Below are 19632 nucleotides of genomic sequence, written 5' to 3'. Positions count from 1 at the left end.
GATAACTGTGAATCTTTATGCTGCAAATAAAATTTTCAAATGTTCTGAAAGGCCGTGAAGCCATATTGCATATCTTGGAGGGACTGGAAAAAAGAAATCATTCCAAAGTAGTTCAAGGCAAGAGATGACAGCCATTTACCAAGAAGTGACCGCAGGTTTTTTTTACAGTCCATTGTGGATCAGAAGAGGCTGTGCTCTGAGGGAGCCTCAGGAAACCTGATTTTGCTAGCCTTGACAGCTGCTGTTGGGTTACTTCCATAGCACGAGGGCTTTCACTAGTTATCAGCACCAGGAGTGTGCCATGAGCAGCTGAGCTGGCACGGCAGTCAGGAATCACACATGGCTCCAAAGCTGTGGGTTAGCCATAACCGAGTTAAAGTTTATAGGGCCTGAAGGTCACTGATTCAGCTGCTAATGTCAGGACCAGAGGCTGCCATCTTCTTCAGGTGCTCTGTCCTGGTCATGCACAGATAACAAGCTAAAACCAAAGTGCAAGCTTTTTTAAAATTACTCAGTCCTTTATTGTTTTTTTAGGTACATTGCAAAGACATGTATGTTTCTGGAATTACTGATTTGGTATATTTTTTTTTGTGGGCTACAGTGAACTCCTGGAGTTTTCCATCATTAGCAAGAAGAGACAGAGCAGCAAGTCAGAGCAAAGCCTAAACAGAAACAAAGTGTTAGTAGGGAACCGGTGTTTCCACGTGTGCTGTAACAACCCGGGATAATGTGTCTTCCGTATTGATTTATGTGGAAAAAGGAGCTCAGCAGATTGAAGGTTTCCATAAGGTTCTGGCACAACGTTCACCTGTACGATAGCAATCCATATAAAAAAGGTTTACTGGAAGAGGAACCAGTCTGCAGCTGAAGACTGCAGTCCTGGTAACGATCCCAAGGGAACCGGGAGATCCCAGGCACCGAGCCGTTCTCGTCTCTTTTCGGGGCGACGGGAGCAGCCGGCGGCAGCGTCGCCCCGCCCCGCGCTCGCCCCGAGCCCGCGCGGTGTTTCCGGCCGGGGCTCGTCACGTCCGGGCGGCGGAGATGCCGGTAAGGCGGGTGCTGGGGGTGGTCCGGCCGCTCCTGCGGGACTTGCCGACCCCCGCGGGGTGCGGAGCCCAGTGAGGCGCGGGGCGCGGGGGAGCGCCCCGGCCCTCCTGTCCTTCCTGTCCCTGCTGCCGGGGCCGCCCCTCACGGCTGCGGCCGGACCCCCGCCCTGAGGCGGGCGGCACCTGCCCCGCCGGGCCTCGGCGCTCCGCCCTGCCCCCGTTCCTTCCCGGGCCTCCGCAGGGCTCCTCCCGGCCGGGGCGTGGGCAGCCGGGCCTGGCAGCGCTGGCTGTGGTGCCCGTGGGTCGCTCGGGGCCCGCCCTGCCGGGCACGGGCTGGCAGGGGCAGCGGGCGGCGGGGGGAGCGCCGGGCCCGCTGCGAGGCAGGGCTGAGTTACTCTGCGCTCCCTCGCTGTGTGCGGTGTCTTGCCCCTCCACGGCCAGCGAAGCTCCGTGCTGCAGTGCTGCTGTCAGGAGTGTGAGAGGAAGGCTTTTAGGTTCTCTTTTTAGCTGATCCAGTATTCTCGTTACTTTTTAACATAGTCGGTAGACTGGTAGTTGTGTTGGAAAGGGGAAAAAACTGTATGTAGTTCACATTTTTCTCCCATCAGCAGTGTCTGAGTGTTGTCCCGGCAAGCAAGAAAAGCTTGTTCTCATGTTCCCCTTTTAGCACAAGCATCATATGTGTATTTGTGAAATAAGTTCTATTTATCTGGGCTCATCAAGAAATTAAATTTCTGATTCTGTGAAATATCTCGACTGACAGGAAGAACTGATGTTTCCTGCTGACAGGTTGTTTGTATATGGCTCCCTTTTATCAATAATTTGGATAATTCCACTGTGTTGTGGACTGGGAATTCAGCTTCCTCAAATCTTGCATACTTTATGTGATTTGCAGTTGATCCCATAAGTTTCCAGAACAGACAAGGCAATTGTCCATTAAAAATTAGTGATTGCAAAGAAAATGTGGTAAATAACATCTTAACACCATGAAATTAATTTTTAAAGGCTATTTTCTTGATTCAGTGAAAATAGAAATCCAGGAACCTTAGTTAATGAGTTTTACCAATACCTTAAAGTACATTTTACAGTTGCATCAACACATGTTCACTTCTTTTTGCTTTGCTCTTGTTTTTCAGTTCCTCTTTCTTTATGTTTCCTTTTTTGTTGTTTTAGGTTAAATTAATTATTTCCGCAGCACAGCTTCTTGCAGAAGGACCACCACACTGGTTTGCACTTAGGAAAATATGAAAATAAGCAGGGAGTGTTGTTCTCTCTGAACTAAAAAAAAAAAAAAAAAATCAAAAAATCTGTGCCTTGCTGAGAACAGCTGCAGGAGTTGGACACTTGAATCAATGTTATCGGATGAGTTAGAATCCAAGCCTGAGGTGAGCAATTATGAACTGAGTTTGGTTCCCAGGAATGTTTATGGGCAACACTTAGAGTCAATGAGTTTATTCAGATTGCTGCTTACATACTAATTTTCCAAGTGTTTTCAGTGACATCTTCTAATGCTTCCAAGCTTTGATTTGAATGGTAAAAAATTAGAAAATATTGCAAGTTTTTTTCGCCTCCTTTCAAGTATCAGCCAATATTCTTGCCTGTTCTCAGGTTACATTTTTTCCACTATTACAGCATTCTTTTATCATGAGAATAAAATAAATTAACGAATTGACTATTTCCTTTCCTCAAACCAAACTGACTCTACTTGGTTTTGGACAATCTGAATTATTCTATCAGCATCAGCCAGTCCTGTTCCTCAGAGTACTGCTCTTGGCAGAAGTGTTCGGCAGCAGCACACGGGGGATCCTGTTGCTCGCTGTGAGGCTGCTGGGCTGTTCCAGGTTCAGCTGGGCATGAAGTGCAGGGACATTTGTGCATGCACAGCTGGCCACAAACAGGTAAAGCATGAACATACAGATTATCACATGTGCAGGGAAAGCATGAACAGCCATGGTTTGCTGGTGGGTTATAGCTGTACCCTCAGCACTCGACTCTCGTGCATACTCACATTCACATCTCTGCCAGGCCTACAGTCCTTCTGCCCAGAGCCAGGGCTTTTAAGCCAGTTTCTGGGCTGGAATAGTTTTTGGGTTTTTTTCCGCTCCAGACTCTGGGAGCTTCCTACTTGCATTAGTCAACTAGAAGCTCACTAGCAGTGGACTCACTTGTGGGTAGAATATTTAGGAATGTCTTTGGTAATTAGATAGGAGGGACTGCAGTGATCAGGCACAGAAGTGTACTGACTAGCAGCCAGCAAACATATATTTGGAGTCTCTTCTCTCCCCCCTACCCCTGGTTCTTCATTTATCTACCTTGATTCCTCCTTTGATCCTCCCCCTAAACATGGCATAATAAGCTTAACACATCCTGGTGTCTTTGTTGTATTGGATCGTAAATTTGGTCTCTCATATGAGACCATTCTGATGAGCCACAATAGCTTTTCTTCTTACCAGTTAAAATTTCTGGTTGAACCTTTACAAGATGTCACTCTGGCAGTGGCTCAGTGATCATTTACTGAGGAGTTCTGGGTTTTGTTACTCTTACCTGTAATGTGCTAGATACAAGTGTTTGCAATTTGTTACATTCAACACCACCACCCCCACCCCCTGCCTCTCCTATTTCTTGCCCATTTTTTGAGGTTGAATGACCATTAGCTGGCTTTCTGTGCATTAGAGATCCCCACTTAAAGATGCAGGGGTTTTATCACTTGGTGTTCTTGCTTTTCCTGGTTCTCAGCTTTACCTGCAGATGGCTGAAGTCCTAGAGCAGAGGATATGGTACAGCTATGAAATACCTTTTGGGGAAGTTTGCAAGACATAATTGAATGTTTTTTATTGAGTCTTTTGAACAAAAGTCTTGAGTTTCTATCCCTATGAGCAGTGCTCATATGGGCTCAATGTATCTTAACTGGTACTCTAAAAAGAATGATGATTCCATGCTGGTAATTCATTACAGCTCATGTGATATATTAAGGCATTTGTTTCTTAACAGAGCAGCCAAAGCCCTTCCAATCACACTGTTCAGGAAAAGTAGCTGCAAATTCCTAGCAGCTTTGAGTAGTCTCAGCATGATCTGCAGAGTTCCTCTCTCTTGCCTTGTCACTGGAATATCTCATGCATTCTATCAATTTCCCTCGGAGTTCTGAACCTTAAGGTGGGAGGACTTTGTTACTTTTGTCTGTGAATGGGTGGTTTCCCTTAGGTAATTTCTGACAGCCAAGGACTAGGAGAGTTGGAATGCTCATTGCTCATTCCTCAAAGAGGAGCTGTAACTGGGCTTTGTCTTTTTTCAACTAATTAGGCTTGTTTACATAATAGTCCTATTTCCTCATGGCAGAGTTGCATTTCCTTCCCAGCAAGCCCATAATAAGAGTTAGCTGTTTATTCTCCAGAAGAAGCAGGCCTGGTAAATAAAAAAGTTACAGTGGTTGTTGCAGAGGGCATCCTTTCTGTAGATGCTGTCTTCTAAGCCATATTCCTCAATCTTGATTGAGGCTATTTTATACCAAAAATTTTGATTTATTTCCATGTATATATACCCTTTTTTTAGTCCTGATTATGAAACTTGGGTTAAGTTAGTACTATTTTCTATTGCTTTGATGTGAAACTGGTAGATACCCTTTTTACACTTTTCCCAAATAGCAGTTCAAATATCTCTGAAAGTAAATAATGATTTTATATCCTCTAGTGAGCCATGGCACCACAATTCTTATAGCCACAGATATTTTTTCATATACCCTACCATGTGAGAAGTATATTAATTAAGAGCTAGCTGTATTTCTGTGACATTTGGATGATAAGAATCAAAGCACTATGTCTCTTGCATGGACTTCTTTGCTACTGGTTTTATCCCTAAAGAAGCCACCAACATACCATTAAATATTTAATGCTTGAGTAGAGGTGAATCCTCCTTTCATGAGAAGTTACAAAGTTGCTTGGAGACAATTGTATGAACAGATGGATCTGCTTTTTCTTCTGGACTCCCTGCCCCCAAAGCTATGTAACTGTCATCCCTCAGGGAACTGCTAAGATCTGCATTTTGCATGCTTTAAGCCTTCGAGGTGATTTATCACAGTTGCACGTATTTCCAGTCACCTCCACCAGACTGGTCCAGTACAGGGTGCTTTCTGCTCTTGGGGTAACTCCTAACCTAATCAAATGAATTACAACTCTGTTCTGTAAATTGAATTAGTTATTGAAAAGGGGGTGAGGAGAGGTATTTTAGCCTCTGCTTTCTCTCCTCCTCAGCGCTGCACGAGGAGAGACACTTGTGATTTAATTAGTTCCCCAGAGGCTGTATGGGAGGAGGACATCCCAGTTTCTAGGTAACAAGCCTCCTGCCCTGCACACCCTCCAGCTCCAGCCCCTCCTTTCTCCTCCCCCTCCACTAAATTTTCTTTTGACCTCTTTATTTTGTTGTGGTTCACTGGTTAAATTTAGAACAGGAATGGCTTTGATTAAAGACATGGTCCCTGCTGCTCTGGGAATCTAGTCTAGCTCTCCAGCTGTCTGGTGGGAGGATAGATCTGAGGTTCTGTAGAACCTTCTTAGCCTGTCCCTCCCAGCAATCCCCACTTCAGCCAAAGCAGCTGCCTGACACTTCTTGCCTTCTGAATCATCTGTTATGGGACAAACTTATGATCCATCCCAGGTGGCCATATCATCATTTGTTTCTGGTTTTGTTGGGTTCATTGGTTGTGGTTTTGGTTTGGTTTTCTTTTTGGTGTTTGTTTGTTTTTGATGGGTTTTGTTTGTTTTTTGTTTTGTTTATCTGGTTTGATTTGGGTTTTTTAAATTTTATTTTGTTGGATTTTTTGTTGTTGTTAATCTAGTAGAGGTTCTCAATTATTTAGACAGTTTTTTGGTTGTTGTTTGTTGTGGGTTTTTTTTTCTCTCTCAGGTCAGGGACATTATTTAAGTCTCTTGGTAACACAAGCATTCTACATTGCTTGCAGTGATAGACCCTGGCATAATCCTGTCCAACCATTTCTTATTGACCAGCAGGGATAACAAGTATTTGCTTAGTGACCAGAGCCAAGAAATATTTTACATTTTTTAATACCTTCACTATTATTTACAAATTTTCAGTTATGTGACATTTCAGCTGAAGTAGTTAAAGGAGAGTATATTCAAGAAGGTGATATGGCAGAGCAAAAATAAAGTTCATTATATCAATATCATTCATTATATCATTCTATCATCATATGAACTTTGGCCTCCAAGGATTATAGATTCTCTTTGTATGATTCACATCTGTCCCATAAAGTTTCAGTCTCTTGAGTCAAGGATGTCCTTTTGCAATATTAAAATTTATTTCAAATTCCAAGGGATGGCTTAGCTATAGAGTAAAGCCACCTCCTCACACCTCTTATTGTTCCTTTGGCAATCTGTTAATATTCTGTACATTCAGTTTCCCTAACTATGCCTATTCTGATGTCCCAAGATGACCTCTCTGCTTTGCTTACAAATTCTAGCCCTTTGGGCACAGTGGATCAGTCTCCTCTCTATGGAGGGATTCTGCAGTCACCATCTCAGGAATATTTACAGCCCATTTGGGGCCTGTTTGTGATGCCAGATGTTATTTGGTTATGGGATCTGTTAAACTGTATCATCTAGGAGGCTCCTGCCTTCCTGGTCTTGCAGACATGAGACCACCAGACTGTTCCCAGGTGCACACAGAAGAGCACCTGGGCCTGAACTGCAAAAATGTGCCTGTGCACACACAGACAGTACAGACATGGCTGTGTGGCAGGATAGGGCTTTTACCAGCACACTCAAACACAAATGGCATTCCTGTGGAAAAGGAAGGCCACAAATGGCCTAATCCTGTCCCTACTTATCAGGTAAAAAGGCTTGACATTGACTAGCATATCACACGTGCCCTCCTTTGGCTGACATGCATACTTGTGGTCATGCATCTCGCCACTCTTTGCCAAACCTTGAGTTCTTCCAGTATCCATCTCCAGGCCTTAGGCTTTTTAATTCAACCTCTGGCCAGGATCTTGGGTTTCCAGATGGTGTTTTTCTCTATTTCACAGGCTATGCCAAAGTGAATTTAATCAAATGAATGTGCTCAGAAACCATTTAGGAGCAGAAAGCATTAAAGAGGATGAGATAGATCCCAGTGGTGATGCAGAGCAGCAACCTGCAGCCTACTAATGTGGTCAATTGGTATTACCCCAATTCCCTTTTTGTTCCCAGTAGTTGTTTCTCACCTATGATCCCTCCATGTCTTTGCCTTTGGTCCTTCCCCTAAACATCCACAAGTTTTCCACAGTCCCACAGTCTCCACTCAAGATACCTTGATATGTTTTACCCAGTCCCAGAATTTGCCCCATGTCCCCAAGGAAGTTTGCTCTTGCCAATGATATGGGTTCTGGTAACCCAAGATAGCATTGTTCCTCTTCCTTACAAAGTTTCTGGTTGAATTTTTGCAAGGTCACACTCAAGTTATTGCTGTACTGGCCCATCCATCAGTGTCCCAGGAGTTCTGGGTATTTTTACTCTCTCTAATCTGCAGTTTGCTGGAGTTTGTTAGTGTTTGTGTATCTGTTCGTTTAATTTATCACCCGTCCTGTTCCTAGATTTCTATGCTGAATAGCCAATTACCAGATACCCTTATAATTTCCTATTTACTTGCAGCTACAAAATCGTGTTGCAAGAAGCTTAAGACAGCATGACACAATGTTTGTAATGAGTTCTTTCCTGTATTCCAGTTGCTGTGGTTGTTCACAAAGGTATTCAATGATTTTGAATAGGAAGGTTTAGGAACAAATCTGTCAAGATAAAACTAACATGAAAACTTTTTATTTTGTCCAAATTATTTGAGTTGATGGTTGGTTTGCTTTAGTTTATGTGCAGGGTTGAGGTTTTTTTATTCCACATTTTAATAATGGGCATGATTCATGTTGGTTTGTTTCCTCCTGCTTTTTTTGCCCTCTCATAATTCTCTGTACTAGTTTGTCATTACTTTACAAAGCAAATTAAAAGGAATTTCTTTCTTCTGACCATCTGTTTGTGGTTGCTGCATTTTGCTTTTCTCTAGTGGCTTAATATTGCTATGTTGAAGTGGAGGGTTTGAAGCAAAGCTTTTTTCTTGTAGGAGGCAAGTTTCATTTAGGACTTTTTGTATAAAAATAGGCAAGTCCATAAAATGGGTGTTTCATGGTGGAATGAGAAGCAGTAGGGCTCATCAGCATAAAAGACAATCCAATAATTTAAATCTTAGTGCTCACAGTTTTTAGTCTCTACTTCTTTTTTCTACTTGCACATTATTCCTAACTTTCTTTTTACTTCTCTTTCTCCTATTTTTAAATCCTTAATTAGAATGCATGGCCCTGGGTGTGGGGGGGAGACTGTCTCTTATTGCCTACATATCTTTGACAACATAAAAATAGATTCATCTTCTTGCTAGGTCCTCTGGATACTCTTATATCTAAGATGAAACAATTCTAACCTTTCAAACTGCCATCTGGCTTGTGGCCTAGTTCAAATGGCACATTGCCATCTGAATGACTGCAGCACTTAATTTGTAGCTTCATAATTGTCAGTGATGACAGCCTGCTCCTAAGGGAGGGTGAGCAGGGAGTCAAGGGTGATCCCAGCCCAGGCAGTGCCCTCCCAGACCAGGGCACAATGCTGCAGCACCTGAGCATGGAAGGCAGAGGTGGGTGCTGGAATCCACAGCCCTCAGCCCTAGACAAGGCAAAGTGGTGAACCAGTCCAGGGTCTACCCAGAGTCCAGGTAGGAGCAGCAGAAGATGGAGCTGGAGACATAAATGCAGTAAAAATCTGAGGTTCATGCAGCAGACAGGGCTTGAGACAGGTAAACCTACAGCACAACTCAGGAAGGGAATGACTGGCCCAGGCTGAGCTTAGAAGGAGCCCCTAGGGAGACAGTGTGGGTGCAGGTGCAGGTCCCAGCGAGACCAATCAGGGCTGTTAAAGCTTCAGGGTTCCTACAGCAGCAGCAGCTCTTTGATTAAAAGTGTTTGAGAAAGCATCAGTATTTCTAGTGTTTTTGTGAGAGGAAATCAACATAGAGAAATCAGAGCACAAAATACAATTTTGTTTGTTTTCTTTACAGTTTCTTGGATTTAACAGACTTTCTCTTGATGTAAGAGAGACTCAAAAGGCTGCTGTCTGCCACAGGAATAATTTGGAATTAGATGCCAATAGTTCTGAAAAGAAGTACTAAGACAATCACAACATACAAAATAAGAATCAAATTATCTGTGACTGTTGGGTTTTAATCACAAATATACAATAGGAACATCAGGATTTTTTAGTGTTTTTCTTTAGACACTGATGAACTATCTCACTGCACAGACAGCTCCATCTGGGCTCTCTGTGACTGCATGTTAAAATGTGTCCCAATGAGGGTAGTAGCTTTTGAATAACTATCTTGTACAATTTCCATCTAAATGCCAAAGATAAAAATTTGCTACAGCTGTTTGCTAGACAGCAGCAGAATCTGCAGAATGCGGGATTTTTGTCAAGGAATTTCCTAGAGATAAGAAACTCGAGGTTTAACTTTTTAGTATATTGTTACTGTCCATATTTCTTCATTCAGTGTTTTAAAAAAACCCTGAGAATGTGAGTATATGAGTTAATTTGTTTCACAGAAATTAAAGGCAAACAAATAGATCCTACGTGTGGGGTTTGAGCAGTATTTTCTCTGAAATGTGGAGCATGTGACTGGGTGTGTTACAACTGGCCCCCTTCTGGCCTTCTGAAGTGTAAATCCCTACAGGGGAGGGATTTGAGACTGTGTTTAGGAAAGCTCATGCAGTTCACAGAATTTGTTGTTTATTGCAAAAGTTAGACTGTGTTATCTCCTAACTCCCAGCAGCACTTCCTTTGTTAAATCAAAATGAATACAGGCTGAGTGCTTGTAGCTTTATCCTCAGAAACATGGGCAGCACAAAGTACCTGGTTGTGTTCAAGGGTTGCTGCCTAAGGAAAACCTTCCTGGATTTCTTTGGGATCTGTCCCCACACTTCTCATTTCACTTGCGAACTAGGCTGGCTTGGGGTTCATTAGCATATGACACACACTAGAAATTAGTGTGTGCCACTGGAGACCCACTGGGGAGAGCAGGACCACACAGGAAGCAGGTAAGAATGGAGTTTAATAAGAAGACAGGATGGAGTGTATGAGTTAGGCTGTGCCAGACAACTGAATTGGCCAACTTCCTGCTTATGTGCAATGGGTCCCTTTTATCCTTCCCTCTCCATTTTCTTATGTTTGTTCTGCCCTGATCCATCTTGATCTTTTCCTTTTCCTGCCTTTGGCCTTTCCCTTAAACAATGCCTAATAAGTTCTGTACAAATCCCCCCAAATCTTTTGACCAGTCCCAAATTCCTCCCCAGGGAATGCATCTCAGTTTAAGTCCTGTTCCTCTTTATGCAATAGTCCCCCTTGTTTTGTGTAGTATTTTGGAGAGGGTTTCTTCTGTTAATCCCCTTAGTGGGTGGGTTGGTTGTCCATCTTTGATGGTTTTAGGAGTAGTTGATTTGGATTGGTAAGGCTGTCTGTGTTCTTCCCTTTGTCATCCCAACCGTGTTTCTCTGACTGTTATCTGCTTTTGAATAGCCATATGATAGACACCTTTGTTACTAGTGTTCTGATTGCCTTTTTTTAATTTAGAAAAGGCCAGCTTTCAGTTAAGTATTTAAAGACAATGATGTAAAAAAATACCTGTACCAAAGGCTGAATGTGGAAAACATTACCTTGCAATGTTAGACCATAATAAAATATCAAGTGGTAAAAAATAAAAAAGAAATATAGCCTACTTAGACTTACTTTGCAATGATCCAGAGCTGTTTATTATATGCTGAATGAGAAGTTTGTAGGTATTTCAGAGATGACAAACAATTCTTTCCTTGTATTAACGAAAATTGAGAAGTTTACATTTATATCTGTGTGTATTGATGGTATTATATTCAATGTCTCCTACAAGACAGTAGGGACTACTGGATTGACTGGATTTAGTACCTTTTTAAATGATTTGTGCTGCTCTTGACCTAATCTTCAGTATGTTTTTTCAGCTGCTGGTTCAGTTTGTTCAAAATACTTCTATTCCACTGGGACAAGGACTGGTGGAATCAGAACCAAAAGACATCACCTGTCTCTCTTTGCTTCCTGTTACTGAGACCTCAGAATGCAACAGACTCATGTTGCCAGGTAAGATCTATGAGGCAGATCTTTGTCACCCTGCCCTTCATACAACTGTCTTTACTTCACCACTCTGGCCCCACTGTCTCTTGCTGATATGACATTCCAGGGATGGAGGAACAAGTTCAGCAGAGTGACTGAACTTTCTTCATTTAATAGTGAAGTCTGACTAGTTAGAAACTTCCTCCTCCCTTCTCTCTCAAGTTCTGGGTTTTTTTTCTAAAAAAAATAATTTCATAGGTGTCCTTTAGTTACAGTGTATTTTTACTTTTATTTACTCTGGTTTCCCTTTCCTCCTTAGATGATGAAAGAGATCTCACTTCTCCAAGTCACACTAATTCTTCCAAAGATGTTTCTTCATCTGCTGTCTTGAGAAGTCTCCAGGTAAATGTAGGCCCTGATGGAGAGGAGACAAGGGCACAGAATGTACAGAAACCATCTGAACTTCTGTCAACTCCAGAAACTTCTAGTTTATTGCAAGACTTCCAGCCCAGCGACAGCACTTCATTCATTCTTCTCAACCTAACAAGAGCAGGTAATTGTCCTTCTGTTTGTCATCTGGCTGGATATGTCTCAGCAGAATGCAGGAGATACAAGTACAAACCTGTCCCTGCTGCTTATGAAGAGGAAAGATCATGAAATTTGCTGGGCATTATTGGATATTTTAGGAGCACTTAGTCATCAACATCTTTCTACAATGTAGAGGTCAGTGGAGACTTTTTCAGGGCAGCTATCTCATCCATGCTATGAGCACTGATCTCTGAGAAACAAAAGAAATTTCCCTGTGTTGCATTATTGTTTCACAAATTTGTCTTTTCTAGGGCTGGGGTCTCCCGCAGAGCACTTGGTGTTTGTTCAAGATGAAGCAGAAGATTCTGGCAATGACTTTCTCTCCCATGATAGCACAGACAGCAGTACCCCATGGTTCCTACGAGTGCAGGAACTGGCCCATGACAGTTTAATCGCTGCCACTCGGGCACAGCTCGCAAAGAATGCCAAAGCAAGCAATAATGGTAGGAGATCCACAGATTGTGTCTCAAAGTTGAATGTTCCATACAAGACTCCTAGTTTCACATTGTCTCTTCTTCTATTTCTCTCTCGCTTTGAATCACTTATGACATCTTCAAATCATCAGTGACAGAATTATACAGAACAATTATGCGGTTTTTTTCATTATAAATAGGCTTCTCATTTTTTCTTGGGGAATGAACTCTAGTGGAACCATCTGTTCATTGTGGCCTACTAGTTCTCCAGTACATGTAAAGAATATCTTCTTGCTGACAGTATCTGCTTGATTTTCAACTTTCATTTTCACTTTTAAGAGCCTATTTTTAATACATACTGTGAATTATACTTTCTTTTTAGCTCCACTGAGCTTGGAGATCAGTTTTCTGGAGAATTCATAATTGGATTTAGTCACATGCTTCAGACTTAATTATTTTAATAAATAATTGCACACAAATGCAATACCTCTTATTTTAGCTGAGGTGTTTTCAAAAGCAGCTTAGCTAATAGGTGAAATTGACTGCTAGTTAAAATTTGTTGTTTGATGTTGGTATAGAGACCATTTTTACCATTTCTGGTGCATTGGCTTTCTATTCTTTTTGTGATAAGTCTTATCTGGTAGCAGCTGATCTGATCCAGATGACTTGTTGGGAATAGTTTATGGTCCTGGTAGAGTTTGCAAATCTGTGTCTGATCCCTGCTACAGGCTAGGCAGCAGCATGTAGGACATCCTAAACAGTTAGTAGCCAGACATACACGGGATTTATACTCCTGTATCATATATGATGCTGTTTTTTCTATTAAATTTGACACATTATAGTAATCTGTTTTTTGTTTGTTTGTTTGTTTTTTGGTGGGCTTTTTTTTCCAGGGGAAAATGTTCATCTTTGCACAGGAGATGGGCAACCAAAAGATTCAAGCCCCATTCCTCATTTATCTCGTGTGGAAAGAAAGCTGAAGTGCACAGTTGAGGGCTGTGATCGGACATTTGTATGGCCAGCTCACTTCAAGTATCATCTGAAAACACACCGGTGAGCAGAATGAATCTATTTGTTGTTATGGCCTTGAAAAACTGCACTCTGTATTTGAGATAATGTTAGGTTTTGACATTAAGAAGCTGTGAAAGCCTGGCATTATTCATAGAAATATTAGGTCTGTTGAGTGCTTTAAGTCAGTTATGCTGAAAAACTTGGAGTAGATTTAGATAATTTTGCAGGTCCTTGTTATGTTTGGTTTAGAATTTTTGTATTTTAACAGGTACTCATATTTAATAAAATAAAGAAGTCAAGTGTTCATGAAAAAATGCGTTGCAGTAGCTGGTAATGAAACAGCTTTTTGTTGCTTTGCAGTAACGACCGCTCCTTCACCTGCCCAGCAGAGGGTTGTGGGAAAAGTTTCTACGTCTTGCAGAGGCTGAAGGTGCACATGAGAACTCACAATGGTGAAAAACCCTTTGTGTGCACAGAACTGGGCTGTGGTAAACAGTTCACAACAGCTGGAAATCTGAAGAACCACCTACGAATTCACACTGGTGTGTTTTAGACCTCACCTATTTGTGGTCTGCTGAGGTGGGGTCTTTCCTGAGGAATAAACGACTTCCTCCTCTGTCCTCAAACTATTGAAAGTATTATGTTGTTTACCTGTGCCCTCCATTAATGTCCCTTTTCTGTCAATTCACCTTGATCTGTAGGTCAGCCAAATCAAGTGCTAATCTCTTTTACTATCCTGTATAGTTTCACACAGGGTTTACCTTTCAAATGGTGTGTGGTGATGCTGTACTCTGCTCAGACACATACTCTGAAGATTCCCTTCCAGTAGTGTGATGGAGGGAGGGGTGTGTGAAACTAGACTGTTACCAAGGGAATAGTTAGTGAACATGACTTCTGAAATTGTGTTTTGTAAAGAGGTTATTTAAAATTCCTGAAAGGCTCAATAGCTTAGACAGTAGGAGCTGTACTGACATCTGCCTGACTGACTAGCTTGTGTTACCTATGCTGCTTGTAGAATGACTACATTTGGGACATATGGGGAAATGAGGAATGCAGTGGAATGAGTAGCAAAAATACAGTAGCAAAGAAAAGTAGAAAAAAGCATTAATTAGAAGGTAGCATTATGGTGTGCAAACTGCTGTTTGTACCAATGCTAATTTGGGATGTTCTGTATACTGGAGCCTGTACGCTCTCAATTCATGCTCAGCTTTTTATAGTAAATAAAACAAGAACTTGATTTGGTAGTGCTGTATTTTATACATGGTTTGTTTATGATGGCTCCTCTGGAGAATATGATCCTGCCTTGTCAGTATTTTTAGAAGTTGGTATAGCAGCCAAAGTGCTTTAGGTATTTTTGTACTAGAAAGTTGTTTGAGAGAGGCACAGAAGTTACTGTTGAAATGACCAGCAATATAATAATGACCAGCAATTTAATTAATGACCTGCAAAGTTCATAGTGAATTAATCTGGTGATTTTGTTTGTTTCATTTTTTAAGCCTCAGGGTTATCGCAACACTCAAACAAATGGCCCACTTCAGGCTTCTTGGAATATTGTTAGAGATTCCCTGATGGCCTTGCAAGCATTGTATTACAGTTGGTTAACATTTCAAAATAACCTTGACAAGTGTGAGAGAACAAGGCCTCCCTGGTAAAATGAAATTACAGATTAGGTGGGTCGCCAGCAGCTGTTTGTGCCTTCTGCCTGCCTTAAACACGACCGTATGGTATGTGGTGTGCCAATGCACATGGGGAAAAGCTGCTATTTTAAAGTATGTGCAGTCTAGCTGCAACACATGGTTTGGGGGCAGATGTTGGGATGTAGTTAAAAATTGTGTATCCCAATAATAAAATTTTGAATGTGTAGTAACAGCAGCCATAGTTTTTGCAGTTTTCTTTTGCATTTACAGCTCCCAGCCGAGCTCCTAGATTAAGTTAATAGGCCCAGCTGATACATGCACAATCCTCCCTGATAAGAGAGCATTCTGCAACCAGCAGAGTAGTAGCTTCTGGAGGAGTAAATAGTAGCTTTCTAAACTGCAGATGGATAAAGTGGAATCAGGAGTTTGATCAGACCAAGGGTGTTATCAAATTGCAGGTGTAAATAGCTCCAGGGTGTCTTATAGATGGAAGCGTGTGCTGTTATTTAGGTCAATGGTAGTTTTTCCAAACTTTTAAAGATTTATAGCAAGCCTGAAAGTACAATCAGTGTTTGAGACTCTGCTACATATTTCAGCTTTGTAACACCAATTGGAACATGCTGTGTTGATCCTTTTTGCTTACAGCTGTCAAATACTATTGTAGATAAGAGGCTAATAAATGAGCTGTTGGGAGAAGAGTTCTAAAGGCAAAGTCACAGCAGAAATATCTTTAAAAACAAGTTTACTCTGAAAGAACTACATATATGTTGTACAACAAATTATTAAAATAGCTTGCTTAATCTCCTGTGGTCTTGCTATTGCTCTTGTACAGGGGTTCAGTTAAAGACTTGAAATCATAGTGTTAAACATGGTATATTGAGTTCTTTAGTGGGATGTTGCAGGCAAAAGTTATGTCTAGCTTTATTAGGAGAGTGTTCAAAACAGATTAATTTTATTGCACTGCATTAATGTAGTAACCTCCCAGTTTATCATAACTTAAATAAATCCAAAATAGCTGGGATATGAACTTCAGCCCATGAGAACAATTTGTGCTTTGAATTACAGTTCCTCCTCACATAGATATAAATGACTGACACATCTCTCACAGGATTTTGGCAAGTTCAGCCTGATCTGAAATAAAGTATAGAATCTGATATGAAGTGAAATACAGTTAATGGGATTTTGGCACTGAGAGGCAGAAAGGGAGCAGGACCCTGTGAGTGTGTGGAACAGAGAGCTGGTTGTTGAGAACTGCAAACAGAAGATACATCATACATCAAGTGGTTTTATATTACTCTATTATTATTTATATACTTGGAAGATTATCTAGAAACAGTGCTTCAGTTTTGATGAATGATAGTCTAAGAATATTTTAAAATAATGCCTCTGTTTCCTCTGGTGAAGAGAATGCTCAAGGAGCCTTAGGAAACTTAGGAAGGATGTGCAATTTCCATGGAACTCTGATATGCATAAGGCCAAATGGGAGAATGGTGTAGAGATGTCCAGGCTGTTCTTAGGGACTTGGGCAACCAGATTAAGTTATGATCCCAAAATCTAAGAACTTACTTTTCCCTTGTAGGGGAAAAACCCTTTCTGTGTCAGGCACAGGGATGTGGTCGCTCCTTTGCTGAATACTCCAGTCTTCGCAAACATTTGGTTGTGCACTCAGGTAAGAGTCTCCATCTGACATTCTGTGATTTGTCTGAAAAAAGACCTTTATTGTAGGACTTTGATTTGATTTCCTTAAGAAAAATCCTGGTTTCTACAGAACTTCTGTTCATAGCATTTTTTGACTTCCCTTTTGTAGTGCCTGTAGCCTGTACACTTTAATTTTTTAGATTGTGTCTATTTTTAAACAACTGAAATTCCATTCTAAATTTTTTTTCTAAAATGCCATGAAGTTGAATATCTTTTTCATAGCTGCCATTTGGCTCTTTAAAAGAGAGATTCTAGCATCTCTGTATATTAACCACAGCCATTTGAATCTGATATCTCTTTCAAGTGGGTTTCTGCCACAGGTAGAGTTTTCTGTTATTTTTTCCTACTACATGCTTGTAATTGGACAAAGGTTTAGGTGCAAATGTATTTCACAAGTGTTTCAAAGCTTCTGCCTTCTGTTTTGATTGATCTGTCATAAATATCATCAGCACACAATGAAAGTGGTATGTTTGGGGAATGGGAGATTTTATTGAGGTAATAACATTTGGGATTGAGTTCTCCATGCTCTTTCTGTCCTGTCTCCTTGGCTTCCATGCCATTGAGCCAAGAAGTATGGACAGCATGCTTATATTTTGAAAATGATGAACTGCTCTGTAAAATGAAAATCCTTTCACAGTGACAAGTCATCATCAAGTCTCTGCTCAGTAAAGTAAAGCAGATGCTGCAATTTATTGTGTGATGGCAGGAGACAGCTTCCTTGCCTCTGGTCATTTTATTCTATCTGTGGGACATCAAGTATTTCCATATCAATGAGTTAATGATTTCAAATAACTTGTTTCCTCTCATCAGTCTGACTTGAAGACTTTGTTACTATTCAGACTTGAGTTATCTGACAACTGCCATCACTGATATCTAAACCTCTTTTGTTCTAGAAGCTTATGGCCCTCAAGGAGATGGGAGTATGTCTTATTTGGTTTTTGCTGATAAATTACCACCACTGGTATTCACAGCCATTTCAAAACTGTTATTAGTTTTTTAGTTGATGAGGTCTCTTCTCCCAGTTTGGTAATTCTTGGGATATTTCTTCCCCCTTTGACTCCAAGGAGTGAAGCCCCATCAGTGCCAAATTTGTGGGAAGACATTTTCCCAGAGTGGTAGCAGAAATGTGCATATGAGGAAACACCACTCCCGAATTGGAACAGCTGGCAGCAGGGAGCGAGAACAGCCAGGTAAAGAAGGGAGCACACACACTCTGGGGGAAAAGTGCAGGAAAAAAATGAGTGGATGGTTGAAGAAAAGATGTTTGTCCTGATAATATGAGACCACAAGCCAGTAAGAAACAAAAGTCTGTTCCTCTTTGAGATAAGGACTGTTACTCTTCCTTTTTCTAGGACAGAAGACAAAGGTGTATTTTTGTATGGCAGTCAAGGGGCAGATATATTTATTGTTTTCAAAATCAATGTGAATCTAGTTGGGGTTTTTTTATGTGGATTTTTTCCCTTGGTTATGTTTTCTTGTTGCAAGTGGCCTGGGTTTTACACAATGTGAATTATTTAAAGAGAAAGCCAATCCTGCATAAGATCCCACCATAGTAAGGTTCAAAACAGTAAACATGGTGTTTTCCATCCATTGGAGCACTGGCTGCCCAAAGAGTAGGAATGGATAAAGAACTTGTCTAGGGAAGAATTCAGTATGACTTGAAGTGGGGCAGGGATTGGATCTTATATTGCAGTGTAATTGCATCACGGAAATTCTCTTTTACCCTTTTTTTTCACTACAGAGTCACTGATGGGCAGCAGTTTGCTGGAAGAATCAACAGTGCATAGTAAGAATCTCATTTCCATGAACTCTCAGCCCAGCCTTGGTGTTGAGTCTCTGCACCTGCCAGACACTGAGTCAATTATTGGAGTAGAAGAGGGTGAGACCAGCTGCTCTTTTTTCCGCCCTCTTATATGTGGTGACTGAGATGGGATTGATCATTCTTCCTTGAGGCTCATCATATTGCAGTGGGATGAATGAACATTGGTTTAACTGTGCACAGAGGGGTGGGTAGACAGTGGATGAATCCTAAAACTGGAGCTGGAGAAGATCTGCTGGACCAAGTTTCTCTCTTGCAGAGTTTGAAAGGTGAAGTCTGCTTAGGTGTCACTTAGCCCATGTTGTGGAACGCCATTTCAAAACTGCTTATGCAGTCCATCTCCTAAAGCCTAAAGTGTTTGTTTTGCTGGAGCACCTAGGAGCCCCAGCTAAGGACCAGGACCTCATTGTGCTAGGCACTGTTCAAATATTCAGTATCTTGAGCAACAGGCCTTCCTTCCACCCTTTACCTTCAGAGACTATATTCTAATACATCTCACTGTCAGAAGCTGACTTACTATACGAAATAAATGTACTACTTGATATCATTTGGTTACATTTGCTGTGTTCTGTTCCTGCTTTTCCCAGTCATTTTTCTCCAAAATGTTTTTGGTATATCAAGCTCTTTAAATGAGTCTTCCACATGGTGTTCTGAATACTTTAACTTAAAGAGCCTTCACATCTTAGGGTTAGGGTTACTGAGAATGCCGATTTTGGTAAGGTACTGTGTATCTGTAATAGCTTCTATGCAAAGGGAATGCCTAGAGTTTATATTGCTCCCTAGCTGAATGGAAAGGTAGTGCTGCTCCTGGTACAGGTATTGTAACCTGGAGGTTCCTGCAGAAGCTCCACCAGGTACCCAGGAATCAAAGTGATGCAGTTTGGCTGCCATCTCAGCAATTGATAGGAGATGAGATGTCTTCTTTTCTACAGTATTTTTGTAGGTTAGCTGAACAGGCTGTAAATCTTGTAACTGAATATAACCAAATACTTTCATAAAATGCAAAAATCCAGAACCATAGATGAAACTCTTAATTTCCATACAATTTTTGAGACATATTAAGAGACTACAGCTCTCTTTTAGGATTACAGAAACATAATCCTCCTTTCAGAACAAAGCTTTGTTTAGCAAGAGAGATGTGAGTTTCAGTTACTTAGCTTGATGCTTTTACTTTTATCACATTTCTGCAATTTCAGTTTAGGGACCAATATGAAGGCTTTAATTTATTTGTTATTATATTCATGCATGTCACCTTACCATTTG

General features: G+C 41.2%; 1 protein-coding gene across 3 annotated transcripts; it reads left to right on the top strand.

The window, feature by feature from the left end:
- The first annotated feature begins 909 nt into the window (after nucleotides 1–909).
- Nucleotides 910–18916, top strand: ZNF410 (zinc finger protein 410). Of its 3 annotated transcripts, XM_064714343.1 has the most exons (10): nucleotides 910–1047; nucleotides 2220–2431; nucleotides 11095–11230; nucleotides 11523–11756; nucleotides 12043–12234; nucleotides 13098–13257; nucleotides 13576–13757; nucleotides 16432–16521; nucleotides 17615–17740; nucleotides 18292–18916. In XM_064714343.1, the coding sequence occupies exons 2-10, from the start codon at nucleotides 2399–2401 to the stop codon at nucleotides 18474–18476; spliced, it is 1338 nt and encodes a 445-aa protein (XP_064570413.1). In that variant the 5' UTR covers nucleotides 910–1047; nucleotides 2220–2398; the 3' UTR covers nucleotides 18477–18916. The 3 variants fall into 3 exon arrangements, with proteins under 3 accessions (XP_064570413.1, XP_064570414.1, XP_064570415.1); XM_064714344.1 differs by lacking the exons at nucleotides 910–1047; nucleotides 2220–2431 and adding an exon at nucleotides 3666–3823; XM_064714345.1 differs by lacking the exons at nucleotides 910–1047; nucleotides 2220–2431 and adding an exon at nucleotides 9898–10161.
- The last annotated feature ends 716 nt before the right edge of the window (nucleotides 18917–19632 follow it).

This window comes from Zonotrichia leucophrys, chromosome 5, assembly GCF_028769735.1.
Source record: "Zonotrichia leucophrys gambelii isolate GWCS_2022_RI chromosome 5, RI_Zleu_2.0, whole genome shotgun sequence".
NCBI classification, from domain to species: domain Eukaryota; kingdom Metazoa; phylum Chordata; class Aves; order Passeriformes; family Passerellidae; genus Zonotrichia; species Zonotrichia leucophrys.
This window is presented reverse-complemented; position numbering and strand designations above follow the sequence as displayed.